Raw genomic sequence first — 19,557 nt, 5'->3', positions numbered from 1 at the left:
TATATATATATTTATATATTTTATTAATAAATCAAAAAATATTATTTTATTAATTAAATAAATTAAATTATACTATTTTATTAAAGAATAAATTTTTTTAAAAGTTAAATTTTATGTATTTATTTTAAAAATTGATCTTTACTTATTAAAATATTATCATTATTTGATTTATTGATATTTTATAAATTTATATATTAATAATGTATCAAATATAAATAATATTTGTATGTAATATTATTAATCAGATATTTCAGACCCTAAATGCACTCTTTTTTTGTCACATAATAGAATATTTTGTGATGTTTTTGTCTAGATTTTCTTTCTATACTTTTAACTTTTATGACATGAATGTTAAACTTGATTTTTTTTTATATATATATAAAAGTTATCTAATATAGATCAAATAATGCTTTATTAGATTGTAATTTTTATTTATACATAATTTCATAAAAAATAAAATAAAAGGTAAAATTTTCAAACAATCATACAATATTAGCTATTGTTCATATTTTTGGTTTCTGTTTGATGAAATGTGTGGAGTTAGGATTTGTAATTTTCGTTCGATTTTGGGTTTAGTTTTTGCTGTTAGGTTGCTTTTTCATATAATCTTTCTTGATTAATTTAGATTTGCACTGAAATTCTGATCTTTCTATTCACTAGCTTTTGCTAACTTTGTAATCTTATGGTTGATATAATAAATTTTGGCTTAGAAAAATAAAATCATACAATAATAGAATTCACAAGAGGAGTAAATAGTCACAACACCCAGCTTACAATTGACAAACCTATAAGCCAAATCTAGACCAAGCTATACATTCAAAAAACCAACAAACCCTAAACTGCATTAAGCTATAGTAGCTCAAACAAAGAAAATAAAGATAGCAAATACAAATAAAATAAATAATGATAATAATTTCCCAAAATTTAAAACACCCAAGAGGAGGCTACTAGCATTTCTTTTCTCTCCTAACAAAAATGACATTTGAGCTAAATTTGAGAATGATGGGTGCAATTTATTTCCCATCTCACCCTAAAAGAATTAGGTTTTTTTTTTTTTTTTTTTGCAATTTTGAAGGCTTTCAATCTATTTTGGTAGGCAAGTAGCAGGTAATATTCAATGTGAATGTATAGTATGGATGACTTTTATAACATGATGATTTTTTTTCCTTAAAAATTTTAATGCATTTGGGTTGAAAATGTATTGTAACCTAATAATTTAAAATATGATACAATGACATGACACAAACATGAAACGAAAGTAGAATACGAAGGTGACGTGACTTAAAATTTTAATAATAACTATATATGAGTTTAACAAAAAAATAAATTTCATATTTTCATATCAACACAAATTATGATATATAATTTTTATATAAAATATTATATGAATACATAAATTTCAATATTTTGCACAATACTAATACCTACCTGAATCGTTAAGTCTACCAATAAATCTTGTAAGTAAAATATCATTTACTTATAAGTTAAAGATTTTGTAATTATAGTTAAGTCAGGTTAAAATTTCATAATAAGATTCCAACCTCCACTCAAAATAAAATTTAATGAAAAATTCTACATATAACGATCAAAACGATTTTCCTTTAAACAATCACATTAATGTCTAACCTTGTAAAGCTAGGTCAAGTTTAGGACATCGAAGATGCTTGATGCCTGATGATTGGGGCAAACAATTGCCATGCATTGTACCCATCTGTCTGACTTATTTTATGGCCAAAATTGAGCTAATGGTCACTCTCGGAAAAAGATAGGAGAATCGATTGAAGAACATCGGCTTCGCTACATACAGTGTTTCCAAATCTTAGGACTATCTTTTTATCCAATAATACGAAAACAATATCAAAGTTACATTGTGAGATGTGATGATCATGCATTGCAAACCAAAAGTTTTTTTGTCCTAGATTTTCATCCTGATCCTACTCAAATGTTTTGCAATCCCAAAATAACCATATAGTTTTTGTATATATTCTCTCAAGTGTACCAAATATCAAGCCTGGATTCAATGTGTCTCCAAGCAAAAAAAAGCTGAAATAGCCATCCCAATCAGGCGGTTTCCCAGGGCCCTTGACTGCTGAAATTTCTCCAAACCACCCAACAGGTTTGGCCCTTTGAACACTGCAAAGCAAAGGTGACTCGCATTAATTTAGATAGCAAGATTCAAGGCATCAGCCTTTTCTTTTGGGTGCAAAGCTGATAATGTGAGTCACAACATGTCTCTAATCAATACACAACATCGCAAAAGAAAAAGGAAGCCAAAGCTAGAACCAGAAAAAAAAAGAAAAACATTCAAAATAATGTCATCACCAAGATTCCATTTCTTTTGATCGAACAATTAAAGCTATTTTTTTTTTTTAAAGAGAGAGAATCATCTTTTAAAGTTACTGTTGCAAACATGGGGTTATTACAATTTACAACTTCGAAGAAATATGCCAACGTTGAACTGGAAAAACAAAAGCATGCAGTCACAATCAAGGAGACAGCCATTCAGGTAAATCAGGAAATGCGTCGAGTTCTCATTGGTCAAAACTGTTGATCGAATATGTCTTTTTTTCTTGGGTTTTGGGCTTGTTTTACAGGGCAAGAATCAACAATGCTGTTTGGACAACTTAACGCCAGCTGGTACATACACTTGTCGACTGCACAAGCATGAACCAGGGTTTTGAATATTTCATGACTTAAAATAGGGTTCATGTCTTCGTGTTCATGACAGGTTTTTTTATTTATTCTCTATTTTTTTTAAATTACTAGTATGATAATTATTGATAAGTTAGTCAAATTAAATTTGATTTAACGATATAATAGATATCTTTAGTCAAATTAAAATAACTAGTATGATAATTATTGATAAGTTAGTCAAATTAAATTTGATTTTACCATATAATAGATATATGTATGCTCTATTTCAAACTTTCGACTTAAATAAATTTTTATCAAAAATTACTTGTTATTGAAAATTTAGTCTATCAATAAGAAATTTAAACTTATAATCTTATCTACATTGAAAATTTGTTAAATTAGCAGTGATATGAAAATAGGCCTCAATTATATGACAATAATTAAATGACAATTGCCCCAAACTTAAGGAACTAAAAGAAAGGGATGTTTAGAAAAGTCAAGTGACATTTAAATCTCATATTGAGATTTTTTAAGAATTTATTATGATATATAAGTAAAACTTTAAACTCAAACTTATAAAATATGTTTATGAGATAAAATCGTGAAATCGAATAATATTCTATAGGTATGATACGAGTCTTCACAAACCATGCCCTTATTCCTCCATTGGTATTTTTCTTTCTTTGCCCTTGGCCTCCTTTGTTCAAAAAAACATATATATATATATATATAAATTATTTTCTTAATCCTTGAGTAGTTTTTAAAATTTTTATTTGATTTTGTATAATTTTTATATAAACATACATATGAAAACATTGTATTTATAGATAATTTCATTAAGGCCCCAACCACCATAGTGGCTGGATTTCTTTTGGATAATACAAGGGGCTGCATTTAAATGCAAGCATTGCAAAATTAAAGATCCCTTTCTTGAGAAGGCTACCTATAGCCTTACATCAAAATTAGGACAATCTCCAATCTTTACACTATGTTTTGTAGTAAAGAAGAAAAATAGAGGAAAAGAAAAAAGCGAGAAAAGAAAAAATTTTACAAAAAGGGAGGAAGAAATTTTATTTATTTTTCTTTGTATTTGGTACAAAGAACGAAAAATATAGAGAAACAAATAGGTTAGACGTAATGTTGTAAATAAAATTATTAATTTAAGTTGAATAAAATTTTCCTTTCACATTTGAAAGGATTAATTCGAAGAGAAAAGAAAGGTGCAAATTTACTCATTTTCTTTTCGTATTTTTATTTTTCCCCATATCAATCCAAGGAAATGGTAGAAAAAAATAGTTTTTTTTTTCATCTTCTTTCCTTCCCTACTCTTTTTCTCTCACCAAACGTAGTGTTAACGTTGAATGCGATGCGGAAGAAAGCTAATTAATTAATTACCAAAAACAAAATTGATTGAAATTAAGGTCCCTACCTAAGAACATGGAACTATGGTTATGGTATATAAATATGCAAACCAAAAAGTAGATGAAATTGATTGCACTTTGTGTAAAAGAGGGAAACTAGAACCAATACATAGAATAGATTATAGCCTTGTTACAACTTACAATGTAAGTAACAAAAATTTTCAATTGTTCTTATTCCAAAAAGAAATTATATCTTTTTTCCAATCAATTTCAATCACTTGCCCTAAATAAAAAGTTATAATTTCAAATAATGAGGAAATTCAATTACAAGCTCTAATTAAACTCAATTTAATGATAATTGGATTTGTTAAAATTTTGTCTGAAAAAAAATCATGCAACTATATTATTTAAAGTAATTTTATTTCGTGTATTTGGAGTTAAATTTTATGGTTATAGGTAAAATTATGATCTTAATTATATATACCGAATGCCGGTGATGGAGTTTTCAAATTTAACAAACGTAATTAAAATGTTTTAATTATAAATTTTATATATTCTCCATGGATGTCAATATACAGGAAACAAAAGGCTAAAAATCCTCATGCAATGATAATTAATTCAATTGATTATTGCTTAAAAAATTCTTGATGTTGCTTAGATAGGCCTTTCTAATCTAGTAACCAAAAACCCACCCCTATGCATTATGTCAATGTTCATACATATAGGAAATAAATTTGTGGTTATGGATCATTGGGGTTGCGGCTATGGTGCTCAGCTGAGAGTACTGTTCTTTCGTTAAAAAGGTAAAAGCATAAGGCATATCACATGCAAAGCTGGACATATACCCTAATTAGGAAACCCTTGCCTATGTGAACCGTTGATTATTCGCTAAAAGAACTTCAAATTTCAAATTTTTAATCTTTGAAAATAATTATCTGGTCCATTGATATAAAATATTAAACTCTTAATTTTAATGATTAAAATTTAATTTTTGATAATTTCAACTACTGGAAAAAAAAAAAAAAAAAAAACTCATTTACGGATATATTTAGGCTTTGTTTGTTGAAGCACACCAGTGTGATGGAATGGTTTCCCACCTTCATTGGATCTTAAAAAGGTTTAGAGAAAAAGGGAATTGAAAGCAAACGTTGGACCTTGAATATTGCTGCTAGTCTTAAGGTCAATAATAATAAGACTTTTTCCTAGATTTTTTATATTTTCAACTTTTCATTTACCCACTTGTTTGTGATTTAAGAAGTAAAAAAATAAAATAAAATTGGATATTAGTTTAGAAGCAGACCTAATAATTTTAAACATGATACAATAATATAATACGAAAATGATACGAATAAAAAATACGAAGATAACATAATTTAAAATTTTAAAAAAATAATAAATAAGTTTAATAAAATCAAAAAATTATATTTTATATTTTTGTATCAATATAAATTATAATATGTAATTTTCATATAAAATACGATACGATTATTTTATCTCATCATTAGGTAAAGTTAGCTTTAGTATCAAGCATAAGGTTGAAAACCAGTGAGAAAAACTTTGTGACTCTGTGGTTCTCAAGAGAAAAGAAATGGTGTTCAAAATCAGGCTTTTGAAAACTTTGCACAAATGTGTTGAGCCCAAGGAGAGCAGCCCATGTTCTTTAACCACATTTTAGTTTGGGTTCGATTGTATGCAGAGACCTTAAAAAACATAGGGTAAGTATAATTTTTTCACATAATTTAGTTGCCCATATTTTACTTTGGGCTCCTTAGAAGCTACAACATAAAGACCGTCAAAAAAACATAGGGTAAGATGAGGTGGGACTCACTAAAGAACCATGGCCATGCAAGGTAACTTTAGGAATGAATGGTGCATAACAAAAGAAAGCTACCCAACATCAAACATGAATCCATCCAATATCATATGAAACTTTGGCTGGAGGGATGAAGAAGACACTAGCTAACATTAAGTAACGACAAGCGTTTAACGGAGATTGGAAGGTCTATGCTAGCTAGCAAGCTGCTGAGGATCATGTTTCTGATCTTAACTAAAACAGCCGGACAGGGCCAAATGCATGCATGTGCTCACTATCCAATTGGATTCGTACTTATTTCCCTTATCTAGGACCTTCCTGGACCTAAGATTTTACAACTCACAGCCCCAAAGGCTGACTTCGCTGTGGCTGTTCTTGTTAGAAAAGAGGAAGGGGCACCATGTATTGAAAATTTTTCATATCATTAATTCACTGAGACCTATAAGTGATGTTAATGCAACTGTCATGATCATCAAACTCAAACACTTGGCCTTAGTTGATCTATCAAAGGTTCTGAAAGAAAGCTAACAAATAAAACAACATCATGAAAGCTACGTCTGGCCTTCCGGTTCGAGACGTGTTTCATGGCTCATATATACCCACACACGCACATGCTGGCTGCAACCACTGGCCCCAGCAGGAAGAGATGGGGATTTTGTTTTGATATAGGCCAAAATAATGAGTATTGACTAAAGCAATATCTCAAGCAAGGATTGAATCCTGAAACACAATCCACTGTTCAGGTTCTGACCAATGCCACTTGCTCAATCAACTCGAAGGTTTAAACCACAGAGCTTCCCCAAAGAGGGGGCAGCCAGATATTACCGGGCCACGGTTGATTTAGCAACCTTATATTGAAAGAATCTATATCAGTAAATCTATCAATTAAAGACAGACTTAAAGCTCTACAAAAGAAGGTTTGCAGGAGTAAACGACATTGAACCATGGCCAACAACCACTCAAAAGCCAATCCCACTAAACAGAGTAAAGTCCCTAGAATCCAAGGAAACACAGTTCTTGGCCTCCCTACCATTCACAACGCTAGCTCTGGTGTTCACAGTATGAGAAGGATAAAAGCTCGTTTCCCTTCTACCCCACTTCATTCTATAAAACTAAATCACTAATTCACATCAAGGTGGGGACTCTTCCTAAAACGTCCAAAAACACTCTTAATCATAGTATATTATTAGACAGTACAATTGATTATTATCCCTCCCCCAAACCCGTCCTCTCTTGATACAATCTCACCACATCTCCTTTGTATGGTTTCATTCCATCCCTTGGTTTATTGATCTCTTCCAATAAATACCTTGAGCACCTGGTGACATAAACCCCATAGCAGAAGCATTAAGGTACCGATCATGTCTGTTACAGGAGTTTCAGACCCTGATAGGATGTTCAAGAAGTCATTCCATCGCAGGAATGACTCTGGCGATCTTGATGTGTTTGAGGCTGCACGGTATTTCTCAGGGTACAATGAAGCAGCTAACCATAATTGTGCAACATTCACTCAGAAGATCATGCGGGACGAGAGGCAGCCCTGGAGAGGAGGCAGGATCAGCTTGGACGTACCGATGAGAAACCACCTTGTTCAACAAACTCATGTGGTGGAAAAACAGATTAAGGAGAAGAAATACAAGCAACCAAGCTCTCCAGGTGGAAGACTTGCTAGCTTCTTGAACTCTCTTTTCAATCAAACAGGTTCTAAGAAGAAGAAATCAAAATCTACCACACAGTCCATGAAAGATGAAGAAGAAAGCCCTGGTGGGCGGAGGAAACGGAGAAGCAGCATAAGCATTAGCCATTTTCGTAGCTCTAGTACAGCAGATACAAAGTCCTTTTATTCTTCTTCAAGTTCTGGTTTCAAGACACCACCTGCTTATGCACACACGCCTGCAAAAAGCTACAAGGATTTTAGAAACTATTTAGATAACAAGCAGGTGGTATCTCTGTCAAAGAACGATATTGAACAAACGAAATCTACAGCTTTACCAAATGATCTCTTGGATGACAAAAGGAATACAACAGACTATTCTTGGTTGGATGAGAAATTCAAGTTCAATGACGGCTACTCAGAAAAACACAAAAATATCGGCACCAGTCATCAGGAGAAGGATAGGAATTGGGCTGATCGGATCATAAAGCTCAGTGAGGTTGATGATGGTGCAGATAGTGATTCAAGCTCGGATCTTTTCGAGTTGCAAAACTATGACTTAGGCATCTACTCAAGTGGTTTGCCTGTGTATGAAACTACACATATGGACAGCATCAAGAGGGGAGCACCAATTTCCAATGGTGTCCTATGAGACTACATTTTCAACTTGTCGATGGGTTCATTTGTTTTCATTGTCCTAGATTTTGCGCTGTTTTTTTTTTTTTTTTTCTGTATGTACAGTTTGGAATGTTTGTTTGTCTTTCCTTTTTCAGTTTTATTTTCATTTTTTCTTGCTTTGGACCTAGCTGTTTCATTTCGTGGATTATTGCATTAAAAGTCCCCCATTGGAATGGTTTGCTTAGATTGTGCCATGATTAGTGATTTTCCACTAAATTAATGGAGAAACATCACAAAAGCCATCATCACATCACACCATGTGGATTATATCTACTCTTTTGACTTTTGGTCAAGAAACAATAACAGGTAACACATTAATTAATGTTCCCTATCTGCACGTGTGATTCATGTAAGCTTTTCTCTCCTGTTTCCTTTCTATGTTCTTTTTTCATGGAAAACAAACATTTATGTAAAAGAAATTCATTAAGATTTTGCATGCTTGATGATTAAGCCATGCACCTCATCAAAAATCTGTCTGCAAATTTAAGGGGTCCCCCATCCTCTAGACTTGATCCAGCTGGAACAAGGATATATTTAGATGTTGAAGTTGAATTCGGATGTCAAACATTTTTCTGCAAATTCAATAAACTTAATTACAGGCTCCCTAGAATTCATCATTGCTCATGTAGAGAAAATGTATGATATATGCAATGATGCAGAATGGTGGTTTCAGCAGCAGGAAAGTTGTAAAGCATAGAAGGGTAAAATGTTGTACGGATGTGTCCTAAACCCCAAATTATTAAGAGTTTGATTAATGCTATATATAAATGTCTGTCTAATCAGATAATCAACATAGAAAAGCAAGCATTGTTTCTATAAGAATCTGATATAATCGATTCAGTTAAGCAATTAAACTTGACAGTGTATTAGGGAAAACAAAGGTGAATTGACCTTAAACAGAATCAAATGATGAATTGCCAAATTTAAAGGTTGTAGCTCTGATTCTCTCTATGTGAATACATTCGTATAAAGCTAAAAGTGTTTTGTTTTTTTTTTTCACTCTCTCAGTGCTCTTTGGCGTCAAATAAAGCCTAAAGCAAAATTAATCATGAAACCTATTGATAGCCTTTAGAAAGAATGATACATAAAAATGATGTATAGAGAGCAAAAAAAAGCCTATAAGAAGGCATGACACACACACAAATGATGCATGGGGCACCAGAAGGGTCCAGCAGAGGGCCTGGATGGGCCTAAACCAGTGATTTTTCAAATTTAATGTGATTACCAATTTTGATAGGAAAGAAAGAGGTGACAGGAACAAGATTAGCTTTTCTTTTAGGCAATGAAAAATCTTTCTTTTGTAAAAGCTGATAATTACCTATGAAACACAAACAAAAACTGCTATTGCTGTGAGATTAACTCCGATATTCTTTCCTTTCAATGACCGAAAAGTTGATTGTATCGATCTAATTAATCTATGTATCACATCAGCTAAGGAACCAAAAATTGATAGAACTCACAAGCACCACCCAAATGTCATATTAAGAACATTGCCAAAATGGCATCATACCATATTTTCAAGAAATGAAAGGGACTTATAGAAAATGGTCACAATTTATGACCAATTCTGACCATTAAGATCTCTTAGTGCCATCACATTAACAGGTGAGAACTATATGCTAATTATCCTGTAGAGAAATTAGTCTGTTACATGTGTATCCTAAACAACATAATTATACATCATGTTTTCGGTATTTCATGATGTTTTTGCCTGTCAGATGAAAATAATAAGAAGCCTAATGATACCTTACTAAACATGAAATAAATGTTGACCTATACCTTTTCAATAGAATAAAATGTTTGGCTTGTCAACCAACTCAGGAATCAATCATCATTACTACATTAGATATCAGAAAAGCATTAATTCTGCTAAGAAACTGCCAAAAGATTACAGTAGGTCACAGTAGCCTCGCACTTAGAATAAATCAAGTGGCCGATACAAATCATAGAAATGTATTATTAGTGAAAGCAGCTAATCAGTAAGCATGCTCGACGTAGATAACAGGAACACTTCCAGGACAGCCATCAAATTGTTATTATGAGCCTACCATAAGTTTCCAACAGTGTCTAGTTGCTTTACAAAAGGTAATTCTCAAAAAAAAAAAAAAATCAAAGGCACTGTGTTTTAATGAGAGCAACTGAAGCCTCGATGTAAGTTAAACCAATGATATTTGGAGAGGAAAAAAAGAAGAAAAAGAAAAAGCTAAAGTGCATAACAAATATAAGGTTAAGACAAAGAAATGCAAGGATAAAGGTTTTTTCAGAAAAATAAATAAATAAACCATCTTACAAAATATTAGAAAAAATAAATAAGAGAATAGAAATAATAAAAAAAAATTTTAGTATTAAGGCGAAAAGAATACATTCTTAAAGTTAATTATGCTTTTAGAATACAACAAACCCTTAAACTCTTCAATAAGAAGTAATGAAAATAGTTATACTGAAATATTTATTTATAATTAATAAACAGACATAAATTTATATTCAGATGGATATGACATTTGGTATAATCATAACTTTTATAAATAATAATATATTTATATTCAAATGATTATGACCATTTGTCATATGCTGTGTTTAAACATAATTATTTAAAATATAAATAAAATTAATACAAAAATTAATTATATTCATCAATAATTAAATCTTTCTATCCAATGTGAAATGCACCATATTTTAAACTATCAACAATCTCCCACTAGTTTGGAATATTGGTGCTTAATTTTTATCTTTCATACAAATAAATATTATAAATATAAAAAGATGTCTCTCGATTTAAGCCTTCAATTAACGTATATATTTTAAAATTCGAACGAAATTGATAGTTTTTGTAAATTAAACCTCAACTCTTAGTGTTAGAATTAAAGATATGATACACGTAATACTTATTTATTCTTTTGTCAGAGGTTTACAATCACTTTTAGCACTATTATGCTATGTACTTATCCTATTTATAAACATTTACAAGAGAGACCCCAATTTATCTTGTTGAAGCGGTACCACTTCTATGTTTATATAAGTAGAGTTTTCATTATGTCTTTATTACTTTAGACATTTAAAACTCTATTAAAAGTATAAAAACTCATCATCCCCACACAATGGATCACACTAGTTTCTAAAAGTTGAATGGATTTTACTAATGTTTAACAAACACATAAAAATAACTTGTTTTTACCCATTAAATTTTATAATTAAAGGTTACTAATTCAAAGTTAGGTTTCTATTATTGGTAGCTAATAGTAAAGGTTTAAATCCATTTTACTTGTAGTACTATTAACCAAATAATTTAGAATTTAATTTTTTTATGGTAATTATCCCTACTTAAAATTGAATCTCTAATATAATCACTTCAGGCTAATATGTACAAACTTTTTATTTTGCATATCATTTATATGCTCCAAATATTTTTGTCTCTTTCTTATCATTTTAAGAAATAGTTAATTTTGGTTGTGGCCACAACTCTATATTCATTAATTTCAACCATTCTATTTTCATACTTGTCATAACGTCTAGATCCGGGGATCTATCGCTAGACATTGACTTGAAGAAGTCACCACCAATCTTTTTTATCTAGGTGCGATTGACACCTAAGAAATCTATCCTTTTCAGGGAATGCCTAAGTTTAAGGGTCCATGAAAAAATAGGTTCAGATCTACTAACCAGAACATGATTCGGGAGTTCAATTACGTGTGAGGAAGGTTATAGCACCCTCACAATGCCCATCGAAAGATGGCACCAGCTTATTTTGTGTTATCCAATAAAACTTAAAAACTTATCAAGTAATTACTTATTAAAAATTATTCTCAATTGGCTCTAATACTTTTAGTAAAAAATTAAAAAAATCTCCTTACCTTAAAGAGTATGCAAGAAAACTACTGTTTCACTTGCAGAGGCTCTATCGTCGATTATTTAATATTTAAAAAATTCAAGAAAATAAAAAGGAAAGAAAAATATGATTGCTTTTGTACAGAAAAAATTGATACTTTCAACTTTTTTTCAAAATATTTTTTAAAAACTTTAATTTCGAGAAAAATTAATACTTTCAACTTTTTCTCAAAAATCTATTTTTGAAAACTTATGTTTAAGGAAAATTGATACTTTCAACTTTTTTCCAAAAATATTTTTTAGAAAGCTTATTTTCAGAAAAAATTGATACTTTTAACTTTTTCTCAAAAATATTTTTTAAATCTTTTTATCTTCAAGGGTCATTTAAAAGATGCCCGACAAATCAAAATTCCCTGTGAAATAGTTTAAACTTGCTTGTTGTCCAACATGGGAACAAATGAATAGCTTCCTGCATCACATTTGCTTACGAGATGGTAACGGATTTAGGTGCATCGATTCTTGGCCCTTTAAGATACCGATACATGTATAATGTTCCAACAGAGTCACCCATCTCCTTCTCAATAGTAAACTTAGTCACTTCAACCACTAGGCGAGGCGTAGCATGGGCAATCTCCTAGCAACCTTGGTGAGTTAGTTTATAGAAAGACATCCAAAGGAACCTCATGATATAGTAGCGATGCAAACCAGAAAGCAAAGCTGCATCCCTAAATGGGCTATCCTAATCTCAAGCTTTTGCAATTGTGGGCAGCTCTCAAGTACATATTTCACTCCCATGTCATTATCTCCGGCAAAAGCAACTGACAATGTGCGTATCAGTTACCCGTATTTTTCAATATAATCAAAAGTTTTATCTACTAGTAAACCAGAAATAGCAAGGCGAGTAAGCTTCTTACAATTCATAACAATGGCTCCTAAACCATCATCCATAAGAGCTTCAGTCACAGCATCAGGCTTGTGACGCTTCATTATGCATAGCCGGGAAACAACAAGATCTGGACAGTTCTTGAACATTGCTATGATAGCAGCATTAGTCATCCTCTGGCAGAAATACAGAATGGATGGCAATTTCTGACAACCTTCAAAGATAGCTTAGAGGTCCACTTAAAAAACGAGGCTATCACTATCCTCACTAGCGTCAATAGGGAAAACCCGAAGCTCACGTAATTCCTTGCATGTTACAGCCACTGCTTGAAGTCTTCCATCACATATTGAATCAAGGATCCAAAAAACCTGGAGCTTATGGTAATTCCCTATAATTGGCTTAAGCTGTTCTGCATTGATGTTGACATGGGCTTCCCTTTCAGGTGAAGAGCCCTCACCCTGATGAACCTGGCCATCGCTCGACTTGATGAAACCGCCTAGCAATTCCTCATGAACAGCTCAGATCGCGTCAGTGCCTCGACCTTGTACCACGACTTGCACACCAATGAGGCAGCGTTTCGGTCCCACCTCGACGTCACAAAGTGGAGTGCATCTTCCAACATGTTCTCCAGAACTTGGTCCAGGTACGACGGGCTGGAACTTCGAGTGACCCATCCAGACGCGGTGGCATTACAGTTTCGTGCATTGTTGGAAGTGAACTCAAGATCTGACGGAGGAGATTGATACCTTTCGTCGTCCTTAGACATTTGTTTTCCTAAACACCTTTTTTAGGTTATGTTTTCTCTTCATTTTCTTTTCGTATGCTTTTTGTGTATACTGTTTGTGTTGGTGTATACTTCTTTGATCACTTCCCCTTCTTGTCCTCTATTGTTGTGAATTGTAATGATATATAAAACCAAGTGATTGTGTTTCAGTTCAATTTTGATTATCATCCAAAGCTAAAGATTAGCATCTCTAACATTTTTTTATAACAATCATCACCAAGCTTAATCTCATTCTTTCAACTTTTCTTTTTTTTTTAAAAAAAAAAAAATTAACCTGATAATGGAGAAAGAAAAAGAAAATGAACAATAGATAGACCATAAAATAAAAATAAAAAATGATAAATATGAAATAAAAAAATTTAAAATAAAAATGAATAAAAATCCCTACAACCTAGCTTAAATTAGTCTCGATTGACAAAGAACTCCGGACAAAATAAGGTGTCTACAATACTTTTATATATTTTTAATACAATTATACTTCTAGTATAATTAGATAAATTCAATGAATAAACCAAACAATTTTAGTCCTTTTAAGATTTTTAAAGGCCTTTTTTATGATTTTACTTTAATAAATATCTAAACTTATTAGTCTGTATAATTTGGTCATAAAATTATACTAAAATCTTATAATACTATAATGATAATTTTTATTTATTTTGATTCTTATGACCCCACCATGTGCAAGTATGCATTCTTTTATTAAATAATATCTATTCAATTATTCAAAATATTATATATAATTAATCAAGTTGTCATTTCATTTATCTTTTCACTATTTTGTGATTTTTTTTCAAGTAGGAGGCCTCCAAATCCACATTTAATGAAAGATAACTGGCAAATATCTTAATATTTACATAAAAGTTTCAAAATTTTTATATTTTAATTCAATATAAGAGTTTACATCAATAAGTAGATTTTCAATATAATCATATTTCTATAGTCTACTTTTAAGGCTTTTATATCAATTTATAAATATTTATATGAATCTATTTCATCATGGACGCCATTAATAATTTTTTATTATCATGAACAAAACCATTTTCATCACCCAAATGGATTAAATAGCATTCTTTTTTATATTACAAAAGTTTTTAAATTCACAAGATCTTTGAATCACTCATGGCGTTCAAAGTAAATATACTTTGAAATTTTCACTATATAGAACCATAGATGATAAATAATTTGTACAATCCATGAATTAGACCATATACATAACAAAAAATTACCACAATGTGATCAAGATTATGGTATCAATTTTGGCTTTTGGTTATTTAAGCCAACCATAATAATCCACCTTATACCTATAAATCATGTAGATTTGACTATTAAAATTATCTCATTTATAATTATAGCTTTTAGTGAAAACCAACTATCTCAAATGTTATCATGAGTTTTCAATGCATATAGTAATTGTCCGATAGCCAATTTCAAGTTCATGATTATTGAAACCTCTAAACTTGATTTTAAAATTTTATGAGAATTTTATTTCTCCACTATTGTGTAGCCTATAAATCTCTATTATTTACCACTTTTAATTGATCAAAATATTTTTGAATAAATAATAAATTCAAACTTTATTCATAGGACCAATATGCTTATATACAATAAGAGTCTATAATGTATTTAACTCCAATTTTAAATACTTTCACAATAATTTTGTTATCAATATGCTCATATTTAGTCACTATATCAATACAAGTCATGAAACATGAATCCAAATAATCATTTTCATAAAATATTATAAACAATAATTATAATACGAGTTCTACTCATATTTCATGCAAAAAATTCATGATGAATTTGCATTGGTTATATCATTAATTGGCTAACTCCAAGGCTTACAACTTTCACAAACTAACATTATTATCTAAGCTCATATGTTAATATGATATATAACCAACCACATCTTTGCCATTGTCATGAAACCATTAAAAACCTCATAAACTTATTTACTTTTCATTTTAACAGCCTGCAAAAGCCTATTTTTCCAAGTACAAAAAGCAAAAATACCTTTATTGTCCTTAATTAATAGTGTATTAGTTAGATGATGGCATTCTATCTCCATAGTCCATATCTTTCTTATATGTATAAGAAAGAAAATTTTATCCCATTCAATTCATTTTTGTAATATATGATAAACTGTACCAATATTCTCCATGCCATCACAAAATGGAATTAAACACATACATCTATTGGTGCCTTTGGAACACGAAATTTGAATTTTCTTTTCTAATTTTATAAACATGCCTAATTAGACATTTACGAGCATCTTTCAAAATGCTAGTAATTGAAAAATGCTTCAAATTTTTTAATGGCATGCCTTTTTGTTTAATCAATATCCCATATACAAAAAGTAACAATGCTTTTTTGTAACCATTAATTAACTCTTTGACTGCTTTTTATGATTTTCACTTTGTGATTGTTTATAATAAAATTTTATTTTGTAAAATCACTTCTAGTGTAATACACCCAACAAGCAAAATATATGTCACACTGTCCATGTTTATGATAATAATCAATATTTTGTTTATTATTCACCAATTAATCCATGAAACACCATATCTTAATAATAATTATTCACATATATCAATTTAATTATAATTGGTTTTTATGAAAATTAAACACTAGTCAAATTTTGAATCAATAATAAATTTTAAATATATATATCAACATTTGATTTATAAACGACTAACAAAGATAGAATCATACAAATATCTTGACTCAACTTATTATCTCAAATTTAGTGCCATGATTTAATAATAAAACTAATCTTGTAGCCAAATTTTATTTCCTGCATATATTCTTTACTTGCATCTAATTTCTCATGGTAAATTTCTTTACCTATTTTTTATTATTTTCATAGAAACTGAGATAATTTGCCTGTTCTATATATAATCATGACATGACAATTAAACAATTGATCATTCCATTAGAACCTCAAATTCGTTATTTGATAACAAGTGATAAGTCTTTTGGTCATAAATCAATTCAAGTCTTTCTCTTTTATATTGTCAGGCTATTTCTCATTCCAATCTTTATAAGCATCAATTTTCAAATGGATATAATACAATTCATTAAACCCAATCGTGAAGTCAATATGCATAAACTTATACAATATAATCAATTTTTTGCATATTGTGTTTTGACTTTACACACTAATAAAATAAATTATTAATGTGTTTATCTCATTCAGTCAATTTTTTTACCAATAATTATGCAAAAAATAAAATACATATCTCTAATGAAGATTTTTATGACAAGTAACATTTTGGTCTATAGAAACATTAGTCCTTTGATGCGTTGAGCTTTCTCTAATACCGATTTCCAAATCATGCCAATTTCTTTTCCTTATATCTTTCTTATGCAAAATATAACTTTCTCATAATTACCTTTAAATTGTTAGAAAAAAATAAATAAGAGAAGAGAAACAATAGAAAATAATTTTGGCTTTGAGGGCAAAACACTTTTTTAAAGGCAATTATATCTTTAGAATACAATAAAACCTCTAACTCTTTAATCAGAAGTATTAAAAATGATTATATTAAAAGATTTATTTATAATGAATGAACAGACATAAACTTTTATTCAGATGGTTATGACCTTTATATAAATATAACATTTCTGAATAATAATCTATTTATATTCAAATAGTTATAACCATTTGTCATATGATAATTATTTATGTTCAAACATAATTATTTAAAATATGAATAAAATTAATATAAAAATTAATTTTATTCATCAATAATTAAATCTTTCTATCTAATGTAGGATGCACCACATTCTAAAATACCAACACAAAAAATTATGACATAAGTTTCCAATCCATCTTAAAGCTGACCTCAAATCCCTCTAAAATGGAAGCTAAATTGTCTGCTTCATACTGGAAGGAAGAAGATGATAACCATAGCTGTGAAAAGTTGGTTTAGACAATACATAAATCATCCAAAGAATCATCTCAATATCGCCAAAAACACACATGCCTACTACTATTATACTATAAATAACAGAATCACATCATATGCTTCTCAAGGAAAGGAAAAAAAAAAGTAGGAAATCCTCATGTTTATGTGTTATCACTTTAAATATAATTATGTGGAATTTTGGCTCCACAGGCATCTAAGAATCAATTTCTATTAAGTCAAACTTCTGATTCGGAAAATTAGGGAACAATAGCATTGTCAAAGAAGAAACAAAATTAAGGATTTTGCTCAATATGCTTATGAAAGAAAACATTTCAAGTAAAACATGGCAATATTGTTAATAGCAGTGTTTATGCAGCTTAGCAAACATAAGGGAATTGTTAAGTAGGATACTGTCTCATAAAAAAAACATAAACCTCTTCAGTTTAAATTATATTCACTTAGCAATCATGAGAGTACTCTAAATTGATTGGTTTGCACCTGCCCTGTCTGGTTCTTTTTTTGATACTTGTCAGTTCCGCCCAGTGCAATAGTGCGGTTCCAATTTTCAAATCCACTGCTTGTGGCAAGGCCAGCTGCAAACGAATTCTCAGAACCTACAACGAAAAGTTGGGTTAGCTCTCTTAGAAATAGTATTGCTGTATGAGCCTGGCCCTGGCTGGGACAATTGAGGGTCTAAGCCCAATTGCTTATGAGACTTGCTCTTCGAATCAACAACTTGTTCTCTGATTCTCAGCTTTTCTTTTTGTTATTATTGTCATCACAATGCAATCATAATGATTATCATCTTTTGCTTGACAACGACATGCCAAAGCTCCAATCAGCCAGCTTAACGTATGGGAAGTGGCACTGCAAAACTCCAAGTTGTAATCAACTTCACCTATCGTAACCTTTTGCCATTTCCCTTTCTTTGCTTTTTCAAGCTTTTAATTCTGTACAGGGAAATCAAAGGGCTACACCACACTTTCTAGCCATAGAATGGAGGGCATGCTAGAAGCCTAAAGCCTGCCAATATTGCTCGCCAGAATCAAGCCAAAATTGGAAAAACCGGAAAACAAAAAAAAACAACCCAATCTATCTTAAATTCCCACAGCCTCTAATTGGATAAAAAATGGCAATTTGTTATTGCAAACTTAATGGGGGTAGAGCTTACTCTTTCTGATATTCTCAACACATGGCAACGTTATAATGGAACTTTGTTTTGTAATGTAACTTTGTTTTGTTTTTGTTTTTGTATTTTTTTTTTTTGTAATTTCAACAGTTCATCTACCATTACAATCGCCGGTGCAGGATGGGAGAGGCAGGCGGCTTGTAAAAATGGGGATAGACATTCTCCATGATCAAACCCATTAACCCACCATTTCCATCAGAACAAACCAGGCCAAAGACTATTGTCTTTTCCTGTCTTTTTAATTTGTTTGTGCCCTATTTATGAAGATTTCAGGTACAAAAACGATTGCAAAATGCCTAGCTAAGTGGCACTTGATAGTAATGGGCTGTTTTTTTCCATAAAGCAAAAATAGCAGCTTTTGCCTCACCTAAATTCCTAGGAGATTGCATTCAAGATTTCTGTTATTATCCATGGTTAGGGTTTGGTCCGGGTAGACATCGCATTTAATTTTTGAAATATTATTGACTTTGAGTTTATAATATTATAATTTTATTTGATAAAAAAATATTTTATAAATTTAAATTTAAATTTTTAGTTATATATTATAATAAATTTTTTAAACATTTTGATGTTTGATTGAGTTATTATAAATTTTTTTATTAAAATTTAATGTTTTTGTCAAGCTTAATATAAAATATATATAAAACTAAAATCATATCATACATTAAAATATTAGATGTGATTATTTTTGAGACAGTTCTTTAATATAATATGTAATTTTTATCCGATCATTAATTATTCTGATATTATATATAAAGATTCACATCTAATTTTAATCACAAAATTAAAATCACAACAAATATTAAAATTTTAAAAATAATTTTTATCATA

At 30.3% G+C, this 19,557-nt stretch overlaps 1 protein-coding gene and 1 pseudogene across 1 annotated transcript; one reads left to right on the top strand and one right to left on the bottom strand.

Moving 5' to 3' along the window:
* The first annotated feature begins 6,693 nt into the window (after positions 1-6,693).
* Positions 6,694-8,409, top strand: LOC111283031 (protein BIG GRAIN 1-like E). The gene has a single exon (XM_022871384.2). The coding sequence runs from the start codon at positions 7,170-7,172 to the stop codon at positions 8,112-8,114; it is 945 nt and encodes a 314-aa protein (XP_022727119.2). The 5' UTR covers positions 6,694-7,169; the 3' UTR covers positions 8,115-8,409.
* A 4,040-nt stretch (positions 8,410-12,449) lies between these two features.
* LOC111281475 (transport inhibitor response 1-like protein) lies at positions 12,450-18,316 on the bottom strand (annotated as a pseudogene).
* Between the last annotated feature and the right edge of the window lie 1,241 nt (positions 18,317-19,557).

Source organism: Durio zibethinus, chromosome 5 (genome assembly GCF_047325235.1).
Source record: "Durio zibethinus cultivar Kanyao isolate XHJ-2024 chromosome 5, ASM4732523v1, whole genome shotgun sequence".
NCBI classification, from domain to species: Eukaryota; Viridiplantae; Streptophyta; class Magnoliopsida; order Malvales; family Malvaceae; genus Durio; species Durio zibethinus.
This window is presented reverse-complemented; position numbering and strand designations above follow the sequence as displayed.